Below are 23,083 nucleotides of genomic sequence, written 5' to 3' on the forward strand. Positions count from 1 at the left end.
AAGAAAGCTAATGAACCAATTAATGCACTGATGAGAAAAGAGCACCACACCATATTAACAAAATAAATTATATTAACTTACCACACAATGGAGAGGTGGTCTGTTGAGACCCAGGTCTTAGGCACTGCTGAACTCTAACAGGAAACGAAAAAAAAAATCAACTTGGGAAAAACACAGTTGTTATTTACTGAAAGGTCTGAAACTCCTACAATATAATATTTAGAAACACACTGGGGGCCAGCGCCGTGGGTTGGTCCTCCGCCTATGGCACTGGCATCCCATGTGGCCACCGGTTCTGGTCCCAGCTGCCCCTCTTCCAGTCCAGCTCTCTATGGCCCGGGAGTGCAGTGGAGGATGGCCCAAGTGCTTGGGCCCTTGCACTCACATGGGAGACCAGGAGGAAGCTCCTGGCTCCTGGCTTCGGATCAGTGCAGCTCTGGCCATTGTGGCCATTTGGGGAGTCAACCAGAGGATGGAAGACTTTCTCTCTCTCTGCCTCTCACTGTCTGTAACTCTACCTCTCAAATAAATTAATAGTAATAAAAAAGAAACACATTAGTCTCACTATGATATGTTGATATATAAAAATGATACACTCTTGTAAAAGGTCATCAAAATATATCATTTCCTGCAAAAAATACCATAACTCTTTCTAAATGGTATTACTGGCCAGTGATGCTTAAATTATTTTAAAAATGATTAAAGCATCCACAGACTCTGTATTTAAGTTTAATGTCTAACTTTTAAATTGATAAAAGGTTGAGTTTAAGATTCTTTCATATATCAATATTTATTTGTAAGTTACAATAGATATTTGAGTAATTCTGGTTTTCACTCAATTACCACTTGGTAGAATCTAAGATGTTACTTCTTAATCAGGGGTGTATATGAAAAATACTTAGGCCTAGAGATATTTTTAAAAATAATTATGCTTGATCACAATTTTGAGACTACCAAGTGGTATCAGGCTTCCTTATTTTGAAAAAAATCTCTTATTTTGAAAAAAAATTTAGTGTGTATACTGCTGGTTAGAGACATAAAGGCAAACAGCTCCTGGAAAACAGGATCACTTGCAGACTTCCTAACCCCTTCATAGCTGGTAATGACCTCTTTCTGAATAGCATCTTACTCTAACAGAGCTCATTCAATAAGCCTAATTCTATTTCTCATAGCATCTCTCTCTGCACTGTCAAAGAAACAATGAGCTGCCATCAACAGAACTATCAGAACAAAACAAAAACAGGAGACCATCAGCATGGCTGTGTGAAAATTGAGGTCTTAAAAATGTTTCCTTAATAAGTGAACTAATAAAAAATATGTATAACTTCTAAGCATCCATCATTACCCTTGTACTCTAGAAATAATGTGTCTCTGGGTTCCAGTTTCTGAAGTGGGAAGAATCCATAGCTTGTCTGTTATATAAGAACTTGATATATTTAGAAATTACTGCTGATGGCTTACTTGAGTTTATTGTGGTTTTTACATTAGATGCTAAGTTGAAGAAGAGGTCCCAATAGACAGTATGTACCATTACCAAGAGCATGCAAAATGGTTAACTTTCAATTAGTTTAACACATGTGTGCTAAAGTTGAAAAAAGAAAGGCAAAACACAAAAAAATTAGTTGCTCATGACTGTTGTGATGAAAGGTGCTAATGTCCATCCAAATCCCTTCCGGTACATTTGGTAAAACTGCATCTCTTCACCTGCCTTGTTTTAAGGTGTAACTAAGTTTATTCTAATGTTTTGTGAGCAGCAGTGATGTGTGTTTCTTCCTATGCTCTTTCCTCTATCTTGAGAGTTGAACTAGAAATGACGACAGAAACCTTGCAAGTAAAACATTACAGATGGAGGGCCTGCTGTCAGCCTGGACCTTCAATGGGACACTCAGAAAATCATGCAGTTTTGCCTATCATACCAATACAATTTGGTCTTTAACTGTAATAGTTTTTCTATTTCCTATGAACATAAATGTCACCCAGCTGTTTGAGATAGTCTTTCAAAAACTGTTACTTCTTAATAATAGCTAATATATTAAGAGTCAACATGCATGTAGATACATGAAAGACTACAGATTATCTGGGGGCTGAAACAATAAAACTCAGGTTGGAAAATACTCAGCTTTGAGAAAGCTTCAAGAACAAAATATTTTCATCGGAGGTTCACGAATACAAGCTGTCTTGAAAGCAACACATTATGAAATGGATTAGAGAAAACAGGAAAATGCATACACAGAGATTTAAAAGACCAAAGTTCTTTAAAAGATAAGCTTCAGGATGTGTTATCTATCCAGGCCAGGTTCAGAACCTAAGTTATACGTAATTTTATATGACTAAATCAACTATGTTTACTGAAGAATTGACATTTAGTTGTTTGAGAACAACAAATAACAGGTTTAATACCACAAATAATGAGGTCTGAGAGATTTATCAATTTATTTCCAAAGCAATACTGGCTACAACCCACTTCCTCCAGTTATAAGAAAATGATGCCAAATAGCTTAGTATTTTTTCTTCACATATAGCACAGTTCAGTAAATATGTATTTAATGAATACATAGTGATCTAAGGTGAGTTAACAGCAGATAAGATGAACAAAGGAGTATGTTTGAAAAGGAACAAGTATGGAACAGTGACTTTTCAGCATGATTTCCTAAAACACAAAAGGAATGGACTGACCACACTCTACTGACTTTCCCTTGAGAAAGTAAATTAAGTTATGTTTGGAGGTGATGTATATACTGAATTAAAATCTTAACTGAAAACTTCAAGGTTAAATATACAAGAAAGAAATCCTAAAAGGAAACTTGAGTTCACTTCATATAGGCTAGGTATCCCTGTTAAAGATCAAATACATATTTCTTAGCAGGGAAGAATAATTAGCAATTAATTAATCAGTATTCTTTTTCAAAACTAATGATTTTACTTTAAAATTGAGAAATCTTCACTCAAGTTTAGTGTTCAAGACTATGTGAAACATTTGATATTATACCACTACTATATAGATAGCATTTACAGACCATTATCTTTTTTTTTTTTTTTTGGACAGGCAGAGTTAGACAGTGAGAGAGAGAGACAAAGAGAAAGGTCTTCCTTCCGTTGGCTCACCCCCCAAATGGCCGCTACGGCCGGTACGCTGTGGCGATCTAAAGCCGGGAGCTGGGTGCTTCCTCTTGGTCTCCCATGCGGGTGCAGGGCCCAAGGACCTGGGCCATCCTCCACTGCACTCCCGGGCCACAGCAGAGAGCTGGATTGGAAGAGGGGCAACCAGGACAGAACCGGCGCCCCGACCGGGACTAGAACCCGGTGTGCCAGCGCCGCAGGCGGAGGATTAGCCTAGTGAGCCACGGCACTGGCAGACCATTATCTTATATTTACAACTCTAATCAATAGATAAACTCTTATTTTAGACAAGAAATGGTTATTCTGAAAAAACAGAACTCATTTTCAGAGAAGTTCTAAAATCCTATTTACTTTCTATGGACATAAACATATAAAACTTTGCCCTCCCAACATATTCATATTCATTCACTCAGCAGCAAGCCCACAACATCAACTCAGCAGTACATATTACTTCCCCATTCATGTTCCGCTATGTCCATCATGATTCTGCTTCAGTAGAATCTCAAAAAAAAAAAAAAATTACCACAACAGATAAGGCACTGGTATGATGGCTTAATTTTGGTAGAAAAGTCAGTCCTGAACGAACTTGGTAATCCCGGAATCCTCCAGCTACAGAAAGTGTGGTTAGATTTATGTGTCGAGCATTTAGAATCCAATAGTTGTTTACAGTCATATAAAAATCTGGTAGGGAATGAAAAAGAGACATTTAAAAGTATTGTAGTAACAATATCTACAATATTTAACTGAATTTTTAACCAGTATTTAACTGAATTTTTCCTTAAGATATCTGGTCTATAAACTGTGTTATTCACATTTTGAGAAAAATCAGCATCTTTATACATATCCTGGTTTACCCTATTCATTCAGAGTATCAATACTAAGAGTTAAAAATGCACCAAGAAAGAAAAAAAGATCTAGATTTTACTGGCTTTGACAAATTCACATGCAAGCATCTCTCTACATTCCACAAGGGTAATGCTTAATCAGAAATCATGTGGTAAAGTAAGAAAAGAAAATTACAAAATTCTTCCAAAGAACTTATTTTGCTAAAGACATTTGTGCTGTTAGTTTCATGGTATGTGCATGTTTTCAAACCCATGAAATTACATCTATTAAATATGTACAGTTTTTAAATTACTTGATAAAGTGGTCTTAAATAAAAAGAGTTCCCTATGATGGCAGGGTCCTTGTTTATGAGGTTTAGCAAATCCATTGTGGCCAACGGTCACTGTACAAAGTACTATTTAAATTCTTATAACACAGGGTATCAGGACAGTACCACTGATGCTAATCTTAGGACTGTGCTGCTGGAGTTCTACCCATTTCATTGTGACAAGTAGTTCAAAGGGAAAAAGCTGAGATAATGTTTCCCTTTGTCTCTGGAAGGTCAGAAAATTTTAGAGTCAAAGATAACTAAATTGAGATCATTTCTTTCCTGTTTATCAAAATTTATTCCATTTATATCCTGGCATTTGATCAGAGGGCTCCAAATATTCGGTAGAACAAGCTGCTCTCTTTAAAGCGCTCAGCAATATTTATTACAGCACTATCAACCTAACAGAGCCCTAACACTTGGAGGTATTGGGACAAGAACACCAGCAGGGGACATAAGTCATACATCTAAATATTCGAAAGTCAAAAATCCAACTGCCAAAAAGTTAAATAAAAAATGTTTCCTCTTCCTACCTTGACAAATGTATCACTGAAATAACCTGAAAGGACAAGTTCAAATCAAGAATTCTCAGGCACTTCAGAGTTGAACAATGAATATGGCAACACAGAGAGAAGAGATCTCTGGTCCATTACTGTGCTATCCTTTCTCTCTTCCCATCCCAATTCCACCCTGCATTGGAAAGGCTGTGTGTATGCACCCAAAGTCTTTCTGTAGTTTCTGTAGAACCACCACTGACCACAACTCAGAGTTAGGATTATGCATACCTACCCTCAGAAGAACAAAGCCAGTTAGGCCCACAGAGGCCTTGGCAGTGGGCTTGGGCCATATGGACAAGAAATTATGGAGGCTTGATTATCTGGATCATAGTCTAAAAGTAATCGCATAAGCTACAAATGGGAAGGCTGCTTAGCCTGCACACTTCTCACACTTCAGAAAACGGAGAGGAAGAGTTCTCTTCAGAAAAAGGAGAGTGCAGAGCCCTGTGCAGGGCATCCTGCCCTCTAAAAGCAGTATTATCACCAAGTATGGTTATAAACAGGCAATCTGTTCTGAAGGCCTTCTGAGTCTCTATTTCCCAAAATCTTAAAAACCCACTGCCCTCTGAATTAGTTCTTTTTTCATCCTAATCTTGACAATGCAATGAAAAATAAATATGGAACAAAAAGAGGCTTACTAATTACAAGGTGGACCCAAAGAATCACTTTCACTTGAGCCATCATCATCCTTCAAAATAATAAAACTTGAGATTACTGAACGTTCATCCCTCAAAGAATATTTTTAAATGCATTTTTTATCCTTTAATTTTACTTCTAAACGTATGGTCACTTATAATTATTAGAAGCAGCTGCTATTTAAACAATTTCACTGAAAAATTAAATTTTTGATATTAAAAGACTTTTACAAGCAAAGTTTCAAATGTAAATAATGGGGAAATCACACTTTTTTGAAAATACTGTTGCATCAGATATTTACAGCAAATAACTTATTCCCTGGCAATGCTGTTAGTTCAGAAGGACATTTTAGGGAACTACTTTGGTTTATATCCACGAGGGGATATTCCTAACTTAACTACAAAGAAAATTGTCATGAAAATCAGGATTATACAAATTTTGACAGATAAGAAGTTTAAGTTTACCAACCAGGAAAAGTTATTTCTAATAACTGTTTCCTACTCATATAATAGTCCTATAAACAACAAAGGTAATAACTGACTTTGTCAAAAAAGTTAAGATAGTAGATATTTAATTCTTATTTTTTTTTAAAGATTTATTTTATTCATTTGAAAGACAGAGTGACAGAGAAGCAGAGAGAGAGAGAGGTCCTCCATCCGCTGGTTCACTCCCCAGATGGCCACAACAGCCAGAGCTACACCGATCGGAAGGTAGGAGCCAGGAGATTCTTCTGAGTCTCCCATACGGGTGCAGGGTCCCCAGGACTTGGGCCATTTTCTATTGCTTTGTCAGGCCACAGCAGAGAGCAAGATTGAAAGTGGAGCAGCCAGGAATAGAACCAGCACCCGTATGGGATGCCTGCACTTCAGGCCAGGGCTTTAACCCACTGTGCCACAGCACTGGCCCCTATTTGATTCTTATTCTGCATCATTATCACTATTGAATTATATGACACCAATCACAAACTCCTACTGTTCACTCAAAATTCCCTGCAACATTGTAGTATCATCCATCACTTTATTTCCTATGTTATAGTAATGTACCTCAATCAAGAGACAGTACAGCACAAAAAGGTTAAGGGGACAGCCCCAGCAGTAAACCTGCCATGGTCAAATGCTAACTCCAATGCTTTCTTCCTGTATGATGTTGGGACAATAACTTTATCTTGGCCCTTTTTTGGTATCAGATTAATTGCCAAGAGTATTAAGTGTGGTAATATATCATGTAAAGTCCTTAATTCTCAAAAAGAGAAACAGCCCAATAAATATTAGTAATTCTGCCTCAACTACAGGGATTTACTTATTCACTAAGTTCTATTAGTAATTAGTAAATACTATTAAACACTCATTTATTTTAAAATTGGAACAAGAGGTTAGCCAAAGAGCTGAGACACCTGTGTCCCATGTCAGAGTATTTGTGCTCAAGTCCTGGCTCCAGCTTCCTGCTCATGTGTACCCTGGGAGGCAGCAGAGATGACTCCAGTAACTGGACTCTAGGATGGGAGACCTGGATGGAGTTTCCAGCTTCAGTCCAGTCCAGCACTGCCCCAGCCACGGCCAGCATTTGGAGATGGGCCAACAGACATGCCTCTCAAATAAATAAAGGACATTTTAAAATAAAAGCTAGGGGTCAGTGCTGTGGCGTAGCGGGTAAAGCCGCCACCTGCAGTGCCGGCATCCCATATGAGCGCCAATTTGAGTGCCAGCTGCTCCACTTCTGATCCAGTTCTCTATTATGGCCTGGGAAAGCAGTAGAAGATGGCTCAAGTCCTTCAGCACCTGCACCCATGTGGGGGACCTGGAAGAAGCTCCTGGCTCCTGCCTTTGGATTGGCGCAGCTCTGACTGTTGTGGCCAATTAGGGGGTGAACCAGCAGATGTAAGACCTCTCTCTCTCTCTCTCTCTCTCTGCCTCTCATTCTCTCTGTGTATAACTCTAACTTTCAAATAAATAAATCTTTAAAAAAAAAATAAAAAATAAGGCCACGCTGCGGCTCACTTGGCTAATCCTCTGCTGGCGGCGCCGGCACCCCAGGTTCTAGTCCTAGTTGGGGCGCCAGATTCTGTCCCGGTTGCCCCTCTTCCAGTCCAGCTTTCTGCTGCGGCCCAGGAAGGCAGTGGAGGATGGCCTAAGTGCTTGGGCCCTGCACCCGCATGGGAGACCAGGAAGAAGCACCTGGCTTCTGGCTTCAGATTGGCGCAACGCGCAGGCCGTAGCGGCCATTTTGGGGGATGAACCAACGGAAGGAAGACCTTTCTCTCTGTCTGTCTCTTTCTCTCACTAACTCTGCCTGTCAAAAAAAAATTTTTTAAATAAACATAAAATAAAAAAATAAAAGCTACATATTGCTATTATTTTACTTACATATAAGATAATTTTGAAGAAACCTGAAACAGTTAACAGCACAGAAATTTAAATGTATTTTAAGAAACAGGGAATTATCCTCTGGGAAAATGAAGCTGAAGCCCAGGAATTAAAAAACACACATCAAACATGTTAAGAAGTTATTCACAAAGAAAACTAAGAGTAATTTAATCACGGGCATAAGTTGAAAGACACAAGGTGCTCAGTATTGGAGGTGCTGATCTGCAAAGGAGCCATTGCCCACACAGAGGAATTTGTAGTACACCCTAAAGGGCACTGCTAGAGATTTACTTCACTAATCCTGAACAACAATGGGCAGTCAGTGTTTCCGTCAGCAGCACTCACCCGTGATGAAGCGATCTAATGGCATCACAGGAGCAACATGAGGTGTGGCTTGTGTAATAAGAAGGTTTATCAAATCTTGTTTAAAATTCTTCAGTGTAAGCAACGCTCTTGCAACAAGGCCACCCATAGAATGACCAATTATTGCCACACTTTTTGGAGCAAATTCTTGACCCTGTTTCAAAAAAAATCAACAAAGCATAATTAAGGTTTAGTATAATAAAATATTAAAAAATATTTCTCTCTGCAGGAGCAAAGTTACAGAAAACAGGAAAGGTAAATTATATAATCTTTCATCATAAAGTACAAAAATATTTTCATGTGATTTCAATTACTGTATTCTTGCCATTTTGTGTTCTGCCAAACATTTTTAACAGGTATACTTTGGAGTTCTGAACCAAAATTGGAATACTTGATTTAGCAAATCATGTTCGTATCATTTGTTATGTTGTATATAATCTGAGGTATAACTATATTGATATAAGCCAGAATATTAGATTTTATAACAAATCATTAATTGCAACTGAAACCACCACCAAAAAAGTTGACAAATATAGTTGCTATAGCAATATCCTACCTTATCATGTTAGTATTTCTTAACTCACTGAATTGTTTCTCTACTGTGCACTAGGGTTTACCAGTAAATAAGCATTCCAAACATTCACTGACAACTATGTGTTTCAAATTAAAAGAATATAGATATTGCTTAAATGCTTTTTAAAATATCTTTTGTGTTTCCAACACTATCCTCAGTCTCACTAACAAGCTTTGTTTTTTAAGTTTTATTTTTAATTGACACATGATCACACATATGTATACGGTACAATGTGATGTCCTGATCCATGTACACACTGTGCAATGATCGAATTAGAATAATTAGCATTTATATCACCTCAAACATTTAACATTTCTTTGTGGTGAGAACATACAAAATCCTCTCTTCTAGCCATTTTGAAATGTATATTACCTATAGAAGTCTTGCTGTGTAAAAGGGCACCAAACTTGTTCCTTCTAACTACAACACTGAACTTACTCACCTCTCCCCATTACCCCACCTCCCACCCAACCTCTGATAATCACTATTCTAATGTGAACTTCTTTGAGACCAACTTTTTAAGATACCATATATAAGTGAGATCATGTGGTATTTGTCTTTCTGTGTCTGGCTTATCTTACATAACATAATGTCCTACAGGTTCACTCACGTTGTTGCAAATAACAGAATTTCATCTTTTTTAATGGCTGAATATTATCCCAAATGTAAAAATATAACAAAGTTTCTTTATCCATTCAGCTACTGATGCATACTTAAGTTGATTCCACATCTTAGTTATTTTCAATAGTGCTACAATAAAAATGGGGGTGCAAACATCTCTTCAATATACTAATTTCTTTTGCAAATATACCCAGTAGGATTGCTGGGTAACAGGGTAGCTCTATTTCTAACTTTTTAAATTTAAAAAATACTCTTGCGTCGGTGCTGTGGTGTAGCGTGTAAAGCTACTGCCTGCAGTGCCAGCATCCCATATAGGCACCTGTTTGAGTCCTAACTGCTATACTTCCAATCCAGCTCTCTGCTATGGCCTGAGAAAGCAGTAGAAGAAGGCCCAAGTACTTGGACCCCTGCACTCATGTCGGAGGCCAGGAAAAGGCTCCTGGCTCCTGATCGGCTCAGTTCCAGCCGCTGTGGCCATCTGGGGAATGAACTAGCAAATGGAAGACCTCTCCCTCTCTCTCTGCCTCTGCCTCTCAAATAAATAAATCATTTAAAAAACAAAAACAAAAAAACTCTTAGGCCGGCACCGTGGCTCACTTGGCTAATCCTCCACCTGTAGCACCGGCACCCCGGATTCTAGTCCCGGTCGGGGTGCTGGATTCTGTCCTGGTTGCTCCTCTTCCAGCCCAGCTCTCTACTATGGCCCGGGAAGGCAGTGGAGGATGGCCCAAGTACCTGGGCCCTGCACCCACATGGGAGATCAGGAAGGGGCACCTGGCTCCTGGCTTTGGACAGGCGCAGTGTGCGGGCTGTAGCGGCCATCTGGGGGGGTGAACCAACGGAAGGAAGACCTTTCTCTCTGTCTCTCTCTCTCTCACTGTCTAACTCTGCCTGTCAATAAATAAATATCAATCAATAAAGTAATACTCCTATCCCCTCCTTGCCTTCTACTTTACCTTTAAAAAAAAACTCTTAAAAACACAAATTTGAGAACATTTTTATTTTTATGTTTTAATTTTTTTAAGGTTTATTTATTTATTTGAAAGGCAGAAAGAGAGATAAGAAGAAAGATCTTCCATCCAGGGGTATGATTTTTAAAATGTAATTTGTTTTTTTTATTTGACAGATAGACAATGAGAGAGAGAGATAGAGAGACAGAGAGAAAGGTACTCCCTCCTTTGGTTCACCCTCCAAGTGGCCGCCACAGCTGGAGCTACACTGATCCGAAGCCAGGAGCCAGGTACCTCCTCCTGGTTTTTGACGCAGGTGCAGGCGCCCAAGCACTTAGGCCATCCTCCACTGCCCTGCCGGGCCACAGCAGAGAACTCGACCAGAAGAGGAGCTACTGGAACCAGAACCCGGAACCCATATGGGATGCCGGTGCCACAGGCAGAGGATTAACCAAGTGAGCCATGGCGCTGGCCCTTAAAATGTAATTTCTTATATAGACACACAATTCAAAAATTTGTGTTTGGGCCGGCGCCGTAGCTCAACAGGCTAATCCTCCGCCTTGCGGCGCCGGCACACCGGGTTCTAGTCCCGGTCGGGGCACCGATCCTGTCCCGGTTGCCCCTCTTCCAGGCCAGCTCTCTGCTGTGGCTAGGGAGTGCAGTGGAGGATGGCCCAAGTCCTTGGGTCCTGCACCCCATGGGAGACCAGGAGAAGCACCTGGCTCCTGCCATCGGAACAGCGTGGTGCGCCGGCCGCAGCGCGCTACCGCGGCGGCCATTGGAGGGTGAACCAACGGCAAAAGGAAGACCTTTCTCTCTGTCTCTCTCTCACTGTCCACTCTGCCTGTCAAAAAAAAAAAAAAAAAAAAAAATTTGTGTTTGCATTTCTGTTTTCTGAATTTGCATTTTTAAAGAAATATGTGCATTTTATGTGCATGCCAAAATTACTGGCATAATTGTTCAACTTTTTTTTTTTGACAGGCAAAGTGGATAGTGAGAGAGAGAGACAGAAAGAAAGATCTTCCTTTTTGCCATTGGTTCACCCTCCAAAGGCCACCGCGGCCAGCGCATCTCGCTGATCCAAAGCCAGGAGCCAGGTGCTTCTCCTGGTCTCCCATGCGGGTGCAGGGCCCAAGCACTTAGGCCATCCTCCACTGCCTTCCCGGGCCATAGCAGAGAGCTGGCCTGGAAGAGGGGCAACCAGGATAGAATCTGGCGCCCCAACCGGGACTAGAACCCGGTGTGCTGGCGCCGCAAGGCGGAGGATTAGCCTGTTAAGCCACGGCGCCAGCCTCAACGTGTTTTTTAAAAATTAAAAATTGAGGGGCTGACACTGTGGCATAGACAGTTAAGCCACTGCATGAAGGGCTGGCATCCTATATGGGCAACAGTTCGTGTCCTGGTTGCTCCTCTTCGGATCCAGCTTTCTGCCTGTGACCTAGGAAAGCACTAGAAGATGGCCCAACACCAGATGGGAGATCCAGAAGACGCTTGTGGCTCCCGGCTTCAGATCAGCTCAACTTCAGCCGTTGTGGTCATTTGGGGAGTGAACCAGCAGAAGGAAGAGACCTTTATCTCTATCTCTGCCTCTGTCTGTAACTCTACTTCTCAAATAAATAAATAAAATATCTTTAACAAATGCCCCTTAGATAGCTGAGGACCTAAATACTACTTGGTATTTAAATCAGAAATAATAGCACAATAATATATTCTTTTAGAAAACAGAGAAAGATAAAACACTTTCCAACTCATTTTAAGAACCAATATAACTCTGGCATTAAAACTTAGTAAATACAAGAAAAATAAATTATAGAACTATAGTCCTTAACTAAGGTGAAAAAATCCTTAATACATAGAAAATCAAATTCAGAAAGCAAAAATAAAACATGACTCTTTAGAATTTTCCTCTTTTTTCTTTGAGAGGTAGAGAGACATAGAGATCAAACTCCCATATGCTAGGGGACTTCCCAAATGCCCACAATGGCTGAAGCTAGGCCAGGCCAGAGCTGGGAACTGAGCGCTCCATCCAGGTTTTCCACTTGGGTGACAGGGACCCCAACTACTTGCTGCTGCCTTCCAAGGTATGTAGTATAAGGAAGTTGGAGATGAGACCCAGAGTCAAGACTCAAAACCAAGCACTCCAGTAATATGGGATGCAGGAATCCTAACCAGCAGCTTAACCACTCAGCCAAACACCCACCTCTCTTTTTTATCTTTTGTGTATCTGCCTGCCTTACTATTGAGATTTGGACTTTTGTGTGTTTCCATGTTATCATTCGTTCACTTCTAATACAGGAATCCCTTAAGCATTTCTTAGGGGTAGTCTGGCCATGATGAATTTCTTCAGTTTTTAGCTGTCCTTGAAAGTCCATTTCTCTTCTTTAGAAAAAAAAAAAGGCCGGTGCCATGGCTCAACAGGCTAATCCTCTGCCTTGCGGCGCTGGCACACCGGGTTCTGGTCCCGGTTGGGGCGCCAGATTCTATCCTGGTTGCCCCTCTTCCAGGCCAGCTCTCTGCTATGGCCCAAGTGCTTGGGCCCTGCACCCGCATGGGAGACCAGGAGAAGCACCCGGCTCCTGGCTTTGGATCAGCGAGATGCGCCGGCCGCGGTGGCCATTGGAGGGTGAACCAACGGCAAAAAGGAAGACTTTTCTCTGTCTCTCTCTCCCTCACTATCCACTCTGCCTGTCAAAAAAAAAAAAAAAAAAAAAAAAGCAATTCTTGTATGGGATGCAGGTGTTGCAAGTAGTGGCTTAACTCACTGCACCACAATGCAAAAAACAAACAAACAAACAAAAAGATTTGTTTATTTGAGAGGCAGAGTTACAGAGAGAGAGAGGTCTTCCATCCGCTGGTTCACTCCCCCAGATGGCCACAATGGTCAGAGCTGGGCTGATCCAAAGCCAGGAGCCAGAAGCTTCTTCCAGGTTCACTTTCAAAATGGCCACAACAGCGAAGGCTGGGCCAGGTTGAAGCCAAGAACCAGAAGCTTCTTCTGGGTCTCCCATGTGGGTGCAGGGGTCCAAGCACTTGGGTCATCTTCCATTGTTTTCCCAGGCTATCAGAGCTGGATCCGAAATGGAACAGCAGAGATGAGAACCGGTGCCCATATGGGATGCTGGCACCACAAGCGGAGGCTTAATCTACTACACCACAGCACTGACCCCTTCTTTTCATTTCTGAATGATAGTTTTGCTGAGTATAATATTCATTTTTCACATTTCAGAATAGTTTTAAACTTATAAAACAAAAATTGCATAGAATTTCCATATACTCCATACTCTGCTTCCCTATTAACATCTTACATTGGCGTATTTGTCATAGGTAATGAACTACACCAAGCTTCTAATTTTTTTAAGCCAAACTCCTACTATCCTTCCCAGCCTCTAGTATAGATAGATTTTTGTTGTTGTTGTTTTAGCTTCCACATAAGAGAAAGAACAGGCAGCATTTGTCTCTGTGTCTGGCTTATTTTAACTCAACCTGTGCCATCCGTTTTGCTAAAAATGACAGGATTTCATACTTTATAATGGCTGAAGAGTATTCCATTGTGCATATATATATATACCACATTTTTTTTATCCATTCATCTGATAATGAATATTTCAGTTGAGTATCTTGGCTACTGTTAACAGTACTGTAATTAACATAGAGGTGCAGGTATCTTTTTGATATAATGATTTCATCTATTTTGATAGTATTCTTGGCAATTTTCATTCAGAGCTTTGTGAACACTTCATCCTACTTTCCTGGACTACTGTTTTAGCCTAAAAATTTACTGTTAGTCATTTTGAAGGACTTTTTAGATATGGAATTTTAGAATGAGTCCCCTCAACAAAAACATTTCAAGACCTTTAAGATGTTATTTTTTATTATTTCTGATGAAAAATTAGTAGTAATTTTTTTACTTTCTCTGTAAGTAAAGGATTTTTCTCTGGTTGCTTTTGAGATTTTCCCTTTATTTTGGTTTTCAGCAGTATGTCTATGATATATTCAGGTGTAATTTTCTTGTGTTTATCCTGCTTGATACTGTGGACTTCTTGGGTCTATGGGTTAAAAATTTAGGGGTCATTATTTCTTTGATTTTTTTCCCCTCCTATTTTTCTTTTATCTAGGATTGCAATTATATATGTGCTAAGCTGCTCAGCGCAGTTTCTCAGATTCTGTCCTTTTCATCTTTTGATTATCTGTGTTTTATATCGATTAGTTTTTATTTTCCTGTTCTCAAACCTAGTGATCTTAGGGATGGTGCTGTGACACAGCAGGTAAAGCCACCACCTGTGACACCAGCATCCCATATGGGTACTGGTGTGAGTCTCGGCTGCTCCAATTCTGATCCTGCTCCCGCTAATACACCTGGGAAAGCAGTGGAGGATGGCTTGGGCCCCTGCATTCACAAAGGAGACCCAGAGGAACTCCTGGCTCCTAGCTTCAGACTGGCCCAGCTCCAGCCACTGCAGCAGACAGAAGATCTCGCACTCTGTTAACTCTGACTTTCAAATAAATAAGTAATCTTAAAAACAAAAATACACAAAAACCAAAAAAAAAAAAAAAAACCCAGTTATCTCTTCTGTAATCTTCAATCTTGTTTAAGCTTACTTCCTGAATTTTTCATCTCTAATACGTATAGTTTCAGTTCCAAACTTTCTCTTTCATTTGTAGTTGCCGTATCTCCACTGAGAGGCTCCATCTATTCCCTTACTACATGCATTTTTACTTTAAATCTTTAACTTTGTTTGAAATTGTTGAGGTTTGTATTTTAAGCATCATTAAGGTGGACACTGAAGTAGTGCTTAATTTAGGACCAGAGTAGTCCTATTCTAAATTGTGTCCTTTCTGAGTTCTCAGCTGAACGCCAAACGTGCTCAGATAGTTTCTTCCACTCTAGCTGGCCAGAACTTCTATTTCTCTGCACCACATGGCCTCTGAAATCTCAACTCATCATCTAATTCCCCAGTAGCTGTTTTCTCCAGGACTTGCACAGGGTCATGTCAAGGGAGAAAGCAGCTCCAACAGGTAGTTATAATTTAGTCCTAAGAATTGCTGGTGCAGAATGATTTTTACTTTTCTTTGATGCTCTTTGAAATTCCTCTAAAGACATAACATTCCTTCTTCTTTCTTATACCTGAGGTGGACACTCAGTGATTATCAATGTACACTCCTAGCTCTCTACCTACTTGCCCCATGGTCTTCTAAGCAGAAAGCTATGGCAATGACAAAACTCACTTTTTCAGAGAGCATGGTCCTTGGCCAACATCTGCAAATGGGTGCTTCAGGTATCTTGCTTAGTCTCAATAGAGTCTAATCTAGAATCTGTTACTCCACCATGGATAGAAGCAAAAATCTGTACCAATGGTTTTTAGGACAACCACTGTGCTCCTAATTTATATACAAATTTTTTTTTCTTAGTTAACTACAAGAAAATCTTCTTGGGGAAGGTATTTGGCACATCATTTAAGATGTTGCATGAAATGACCCATATCCCACATAGAAGTTCCTGGTTCAAGTCCTGGCTACCCTGCTTTTGATCCAGTTTCCTATTAATGTGCCCCAATGGAGGCAGCAGATGATGGCTCAAATACTTGGGTCCCTGTCAACCAAGTGGGAGACCCAGATTGAGTTCCAGGCTCCTGACTTCAGACTGGCCAAGCCCTGGTTGTTGTGAGCATTTTGGAAATGAACAGTGAAGAGAAGATATATCTCTTCCCCTCTCCTCCCCTTTCAAATGAAATGTAAATAATTTTTTAAGAAAATTTTAAAAAGGAAGGTTTCTTGTAAACTGAATTTAAACTTCAAAACCACCACCGAGTTCAAAATGCCAAGCTCTCAAAAAAAAAAAAAAAAAAAGAAAGAAAGAAAAAATCAACAAAACACCTGAGTCATCTTTGCTTCAACTTCCATACAAACAAATACATGATTTAAAGTACTGTGGTGCATTAGGCTAAGCCTCTGCCTGTGGTGTTGGCATCTCATAGGGCACTGGTCTAAGTCCAGGCTGCTCCACTTCCGATCCAGCTCTCTGCTGCGGTACGGGAAAGCAGAAGATAGCTCAAGTCCTTGGGCCCCTGAACCCACGTGGGAGACCTGAAAGAAGCTCCTGGCTCCTGGCTTCAGATTGGCCCAGCTCCAGCCATTGCAGCCAAATGGGGAGTGAATCAGTGGATGGAAGACTTTTCTCTCTGTCTCTCCCTCTCTTTCTGTCTGTAACTCTACCTCTCAAGTAAATAAATCACATAAAATATAGTGAGTCCCTTTAAAAAAATAAAAGCTGGTGATTGGTCACTACACCACTACAGAGCTGCATGCTCATCATTTACCTTGTAGAGTTTAAGAATTGTTTTAATGCACTCATGCACAAACTTGGTCTGCTTCTGAAGACTGCCACCATACAGTGCCACCAGTTCCTCATTGAAGTTCACACTAAAGAAGTCAAAGTGGTACTTGAAGTCAATGTCTTCTGCTTTTCTAAGTGCAATAGAGCCAATAGAACGAACTGTAGAGAAAAGTGCACATTTACCAAAAAATTTTAAAGTTTCATCCATTCTTGCTTCAAAATCTCTTAATAACTTTATCATCCACTAATGGTACCAACGTAAAAGAGCGAACAACAACAGCTGAATGCCTGGAATACAATATGCCCTAAATATTTTTTAATTAAATAATTAAAACACAAACAAGTCACTCAGTTTCCCCTTCATTTCAGGCAGCAATAGCTAAAAAGGAAGGTGAGGATTCTTAGGTGAATAGGAAATAAGAATTTGTCACATTAATGAGGATTTTAAGAACAAGAAGGTTCCCACAAGAAATATCTGCTCATCACTTGGTTTGGATACTCACCCTTGACTTCTTTCTCTAGCACTTGATATCTAATCCATCAGTAAATCCTGCCAGGCTCTACCTTCAAATACATTCCCAGTTGAGGCTTCTCATCATTTCCACCCTACATCCCTAATCCACATACCATCACCTCTTGTCTGTCACTCCCAGTTTTTAAACATATACTAGACACACTAATTTACATATTATACAAGTTACCATGTAACTTGCATCATACAGCTATATCTGAAGTTTAATGTTATCACATTTTTAATCATCTCAAAAATAAAACTCTGTGACCATAAGCAATCAGCCTTTATTCCTCTACCTCTCCCAACCCCACAGCAAGCACTAATCTACTTTCTGTCTCTACAGATTTGCCTATTCTGGACATTTCATATAAGCAGTCATATAATAGATGGTCTTCTGTGACTGGCTTCTTTCACCTCCCATTACATTTTCAAGCTTCATCCATGTGTAGCATGTATCAGTACTTTATTTTCACTGTTTGGCTACTATGAGTAGTTTTTCATGGCTACTATGAACATTGGTATATAAGTTTTTGTGTGGATGGACACTTTGATTTTTTCTTGAGTGTATACCTGAGAGTAAATTGCTTGGTCATATGACAGTTCTATGTTTAATACTCTAAGGAACTGAAAACTGTTTTCCAAAGTGGCTGCACCATTTACATTCCATCACAATTGTATAAAAGAGTTCCCAAATTTCTCTCCACATTCTCCAATAGCTGCTAGTGTCTGTCTTCTTGATTATAACTATCTTAGTAGGTTGGAAGTGCTGACCATTTTGATTTTCATTTCTCTGGTGACTCATATGTTCAGTATCTTCTCTGTTTCCAATCTTGCTCTTTTATAACAAATTCTCTTCAAAGCAAAGCCAGAATGATCATTTTTTAGAGTAAATATACCTATTAAATAGGTTAAAATTTTAAAATATGACAACTCCAATGTTGTTAAGGATGTAGAACAAAGGGAAATAGTAGTGGGAATACACATATAAGTCAGCACAGTCAGAATACTGTGAAAGGATACACAGGACATGGAATTAATGCCTGTAAGTATGCATCCTATGGAAATACAGGTTTATGTGTCCCAAGGTACATGTAGAAGAATATTCATTATTATTAATTTCCAATAAATGTAAAAAACCCAAATTTCCAAAGACAGAATCGATAGACTATGTTATGGTCATACAACAGAACAATATAGATCAAAGAAAATCTATGAGTCACAGCTCATACGATAACATGAATGAATTTTAAAGATAATGCTGAGTGGAAGAAGACACAACACAAAAGAATACATACTTAATAATTATATATTACAAAGTTTAAAAATACCTCTAAATAAACAAGTTATATTAGGGAAGCACACTTAGGTATTACAGCTACAAAGAAAGTTAAGTAAATTACTGTCTTAACATTAGCATTCTGATTACATCTAGAAAGAAGGGAGGGAGTTTTAATCATGAAGGGACACAAGAAATTTCTAGGATTTTGTAAATCTTTTTTTTTTTTTTTAATTTATTTATTTTGACAGGCAGAGTGGATAGTGAGAGAGAGAGACAGAGAGAAAGGTCTTCCTTTTTGCCATTGGTTCACCCTCCAATGGCCGCTGCGGCCGGCGCATCGCGCTGATCCGAAGCCAGGAGCCAGGTACTTCTCCTGGTCTCCCATGCGGGTGCAGGGCCCAAGGACCTGGGCCATCCTCCACTGCCTTCCTGGGCCATAGCAGAGAGCTGGCCTGGAAGATGGGCAACCGGGATAGAATCCGGTGCCCCAACTGGGACCAGAACCCGGTGTGCCGGTGCCGCAAGGCGGAGGATTAGCCTGTTAAGCCACGGCGCCGGCCCCGATTTTGTAAATCTTCTGCTTCTTGACCTGGGTTTTGGTTCTGTGGGAATTCACTTACAATAATTTTAAAGTGAATATCTATGTTCTATATATTTCTCTGAATATGTATAATATTTCAAACACAACAGTTAACAAAAAAAAGATTATAAAATTTCTTACCCAAAGCTCTCTAACAGACCAAAATTCTAAGTCTTTTCCATAGCTTATATGATACAAAAATACTTTTAAAAGTTCATGGAAAATTAAATTAAAATATAAGTTTTATTACAAAAATATTTGAAATCCATGCTTAGTTCAGATTTTTCATAACACACATTTTTCCATGAACTTTTTAGAAGACTCCTTGTGTTCAGAATTTCAAAATTTGTTTTTATTTTTTAATTTTAAATTTTAGCTAGTCTTTAATATATTCAGTGATTTGTAGATACAATTCTAAGAATATAATGATATTCCCTTCCTCTCTCTCTCCCTCCTACCCTCACTCCTCCCTTTTATTTTAGTTTGAGATAATATATTTTAAAATTACATTACAGTAAAAAGGCTTAATCCTTCATCAAATAAGAAGCTTAACAAGTAAAAAGCAAAAAGACCCTAGTTTAGTGGAAATATAGACAATGGCTATAAACAATAACTGAATACAAAAATTTCTCTCACATTGTATTATTTTAAAATAATATCATTAAAACTATAATAGTATAATATTCTTAACCATTGATTTGACAAAGTTATAATACAAAGTTTTACAAAACTATAATATTTGCAGCAATACTGATATACACAGACATTTCTTTTTTCTTTCCTTTTTTGTTTTTAAATTTTAGCTCCCACATACAAGGGAGAACACGTAGTAATTGTCTTTCTAGGTCTGGCTTATTTCACTCAGTATGATTTTTTAAGATATTTATTTCATTTTATGTTTTATTTCAATCTTTTTTATAGCTGAATAATATTCCATTGCATATATAAATATTTTCTTTATCCATTCATCTGACAATGAATGCCTTGATCAATTCCAAATTTTGGCTACTGTGAACTGTGCTACTATAAACATGGTAGTGCAGGTATCTTTGAAACACTGTGTTCAAGTATATACCCAATACTAGGATTGCTGGATCATATGGCAAGTCTATTTCTAGTTTTTTAGAAATCTCCACACTGTTGTCCAGTGTCTGCACAAATTTATATTCCCACCAACAGCACATAAATTATCCACTTTGTCCACATCCTTGCCAGCATTTGTTACTTCCTGTGTTTTGGATTTTAGCCATTCTGACAGGAGTGTCAAAATTTGTTTGCACCAAAACAAACTTCTCTTTTCATTCCATTTTCCCATGGACTTTCTGAAGTAACCACGTATAACTTGTGGCTACTCTTCTATTCTCATTTCTCTTTACTTAATCTAGTCACAGTGCCTTGGATCTGCAGGCATATGCTAGCCTCAGAGCTTCCCCCAGTCACACCCAATCCCTTGTTACATTCAAACCTCTTGCCAAGTGTCATCTCCTCAGTGGCCTTCCCTGATTACATACCATAAACTAGCCACCTCCAAAACTGTTCAACATCTATCCTCTTCCCTAATTTTCTTTAAAATTTAACATTACTAACATATTTGTCTGATGACTGTCTTCCCAACAAGAATTTGAGTTTGAGGAAGTAAAGACTACCTCTCTTGCTCTGCTTCAAATCCCTAATACTAGGAATATTGTCTGGTTTATTGTAGGTAGTCCATAAAAAACTGCTAGACAAATAAACAAGCACATAAGTAATTACAGTACATGTTGAAACAATTCTAGTCTCATTACATAGCAACTCTCATCCATTTAATAACCAAGAAAGCAGATTTTAGTTGAAAATAAAATTACTTCCAGATTACTTGGCTGTTAAGTGAGAAATAACTGCAATATCTCTAAGTCAACATTCGGTTAGTAATCTGTACATATCACTGTAAACTGTACATAGGATTTCCCTACCCTGTGTTCCCTTCAGTACCTCTACATCTAACTTCAAAAGTTCCAAAAGGAAGAAACCAGTCTCCTCTTTTGTTCAGCATAACATAAACCATGAACTGATTTCCCTAATCATTGCTTCAAGTTCTATTCTTTGCACACTCTATTTCCAACAGAAACAACTGGCTGAATGGATTCCTGAAATCCCAACACCTATGTATCCCACCTTACAATTCTTTCTTCCCCTCCTTACTCTTTGCAAAGTAGTCTTCAATTGTTCTTTTTGCAAAGTAATCTTCAATTGTTCTTTTCCATGAACTTCTCACATGTACATTCTCTCAGAGAAAATGTCACATATTTGGGTCTCCTAATAAGCACAACACAGTACTTAATATGGAGTAACCATTTCATTCACTTTATCTGATTCATTGAGGATACACGATTCAAATTCTTCAACTTAACTTTAGACCTTTCAAAATTTACTTACCCTGTTTGTAACTTCCAGCATTACCAGGAAGAAAGAGAACTGGAATACCCGTCAAAGGGAGAATTTTGTGTTCCTCAGCATAGGATCCTTCTCCATAAAGATATAACTCATATGCTGGATAGCGTTTTGCCAGTTTCTTTGGAAGTTCTATTTTCTATAAAAAAGAAAAAGCACTTTCACTTTAAACATTTTATAAATACAATTCAGCCTCATTGTATGTAATTCTGAATTATACAATCTGAAATAGCATACTATAAAATATTACTGATGATAAAACCACACCTAATGCACAAAATAAGTTATAGGTTTTTCATATAGAGAATTATTCCAGAACTACATGAGTTTTGATGAACCATATATTCTTCAGAAAAGTGTAAAATGAGACCCCTAAAATCCTAATGAATACAAGTTACGAAAATAGCCCCTGACAATGACAGAAAAGCACTGTTTGTCAGCAAGTTAAATGTTAACACTACTGGAAATGCACTTTATTTAATATCAGTACCAATTACACTTAGAAATGATAAAAGCTTTCTATTATCAAATCATTCCTTTTTTGCAAATTTAAACTGTTTCTCCTTTCACTCAGACCTAATAGTATATTTCAGCTGTAACACCTTCAAATGAAAGTAAGTTTGTTTTATAATACAGATCTCTGACTTCTCAATTAATTATGCTTTGACCTGTAATCTGTCCAACAAATTAATCTGGTCCTGACAGCCATGTTTTGGTCAAGACACATATACTCTTCTTACCATAAACATTTCAGTTAATTAGCATCTGCTTCACTTTTCATGGATCAGGTGCATGGTTTGTCAGCAAGCATTAAACTACTCTGTAATTTATATTACTGTATGGCAAATGAGCCATGGGTTTGTATTTTTTTTTTAACATAATATAAATTAGGTCACCCCAAAAAGGTAGGCATCTATATAAGTAGTACTAAAAAGTAAGTTTTTCTGTTCTTTTTTTTTTTAAGGATATAACCCATTAGAATTGAACCAATTACATGGACAATATATTTTACTTAAGTAGACAATAATAGATTAATAATCTGCGGGACCGGTGCTGTGGCATAATGGATAACTTAAACCTCTTTCAAAAAACAAAAATGCTAACAAACTACCAAGTGCCCAAAAAATTCTGATTTAAGAAACTAAAATATTTTGATACATTTTTCAATTATGAATTAAAACTGCAACAAAAAAAAGTCTGATCTCCATTACTAACCAAGAAGAAAAACAAAAAAAATTTTTTTTTAATCAAAATGAACACAGGCAGTTTTGAAAGTCTTACAAAGAGTTTAAGAACAACCCTGGGGACTCTAGTTTGATTTAAAAAAATAAAGATCTCAGGACAAATGAATCATTCAGACTGATCTCTCCTTGTCATAATTCCCCTGCTACAATTCATATACTAATTTGTTAAGAAAAAACCTTGCTGAAGCATACATCATATGTGTTTTCTCACTGCATACATATTTAAGGCTTAAAGAAAGAAAAGAACTTAAAAATCTGGCTCTAATTATTCTTCCATACTTTCTCACAACTTGCACGTCATTTTTTTTTTTTTTTTTTTTGACAGGCAGAGTTAGACAGTGAGAAAGAGAGACAGAGAGAAAGGT

The 23,083-nt window shown here is 38.5% G+C and overlaps 1 protein-coding gene across 1 annotated transcript in view; it reads right to left on the reverse strand.

Annotated features, from left to right (window-relative positions):
• Positions 1-23,083, reverse strand: part of PGAP1 (post-GPI attachment to proteins inositol deacylase 1) — a 71,330-nt gene that overhangs the window by 44,247 nt on the left and 4,000 nt on the right. Inside the window, exons 2-6 of the mRNA XM_062189479.1 lie at positions 21,460-21,613; positions 16,655-16,830; positions 8,175-8,346; positions 3,644-3,801; positions 82-134 (exon numbers count right to left, since the gene is read on the reverse strand). Of these exons, the coding sequence (XP_062045463.1) occupies positions 82-134; positions 3,644-3,801; positions 8,175-8,346; positions 16,655-16,830; positions 21,460-21,613 (713 nt within the window). The remainder of the gene's footprint in view (positions 1-81; positions 135-3,643; positions 3,802-8,174; positions 8,347-16,654; positions 16,831-21,459; positions 21,614-23,083) is intronic.

The sequence above is a fragment of the Lepus europaeus genome, chromosome 1 (genome assembly GCF_033115175.1).
Source record: "Lepus europaeus isolate LE1 chromosome 1, mLepTim1.pri, whole genome shotgun sequence".
NCBI lineage: Eukaryota > Metazoa > Chordata > Mammalia > Lagomorpha > Leporidae > Lepus > Lepus europaeus.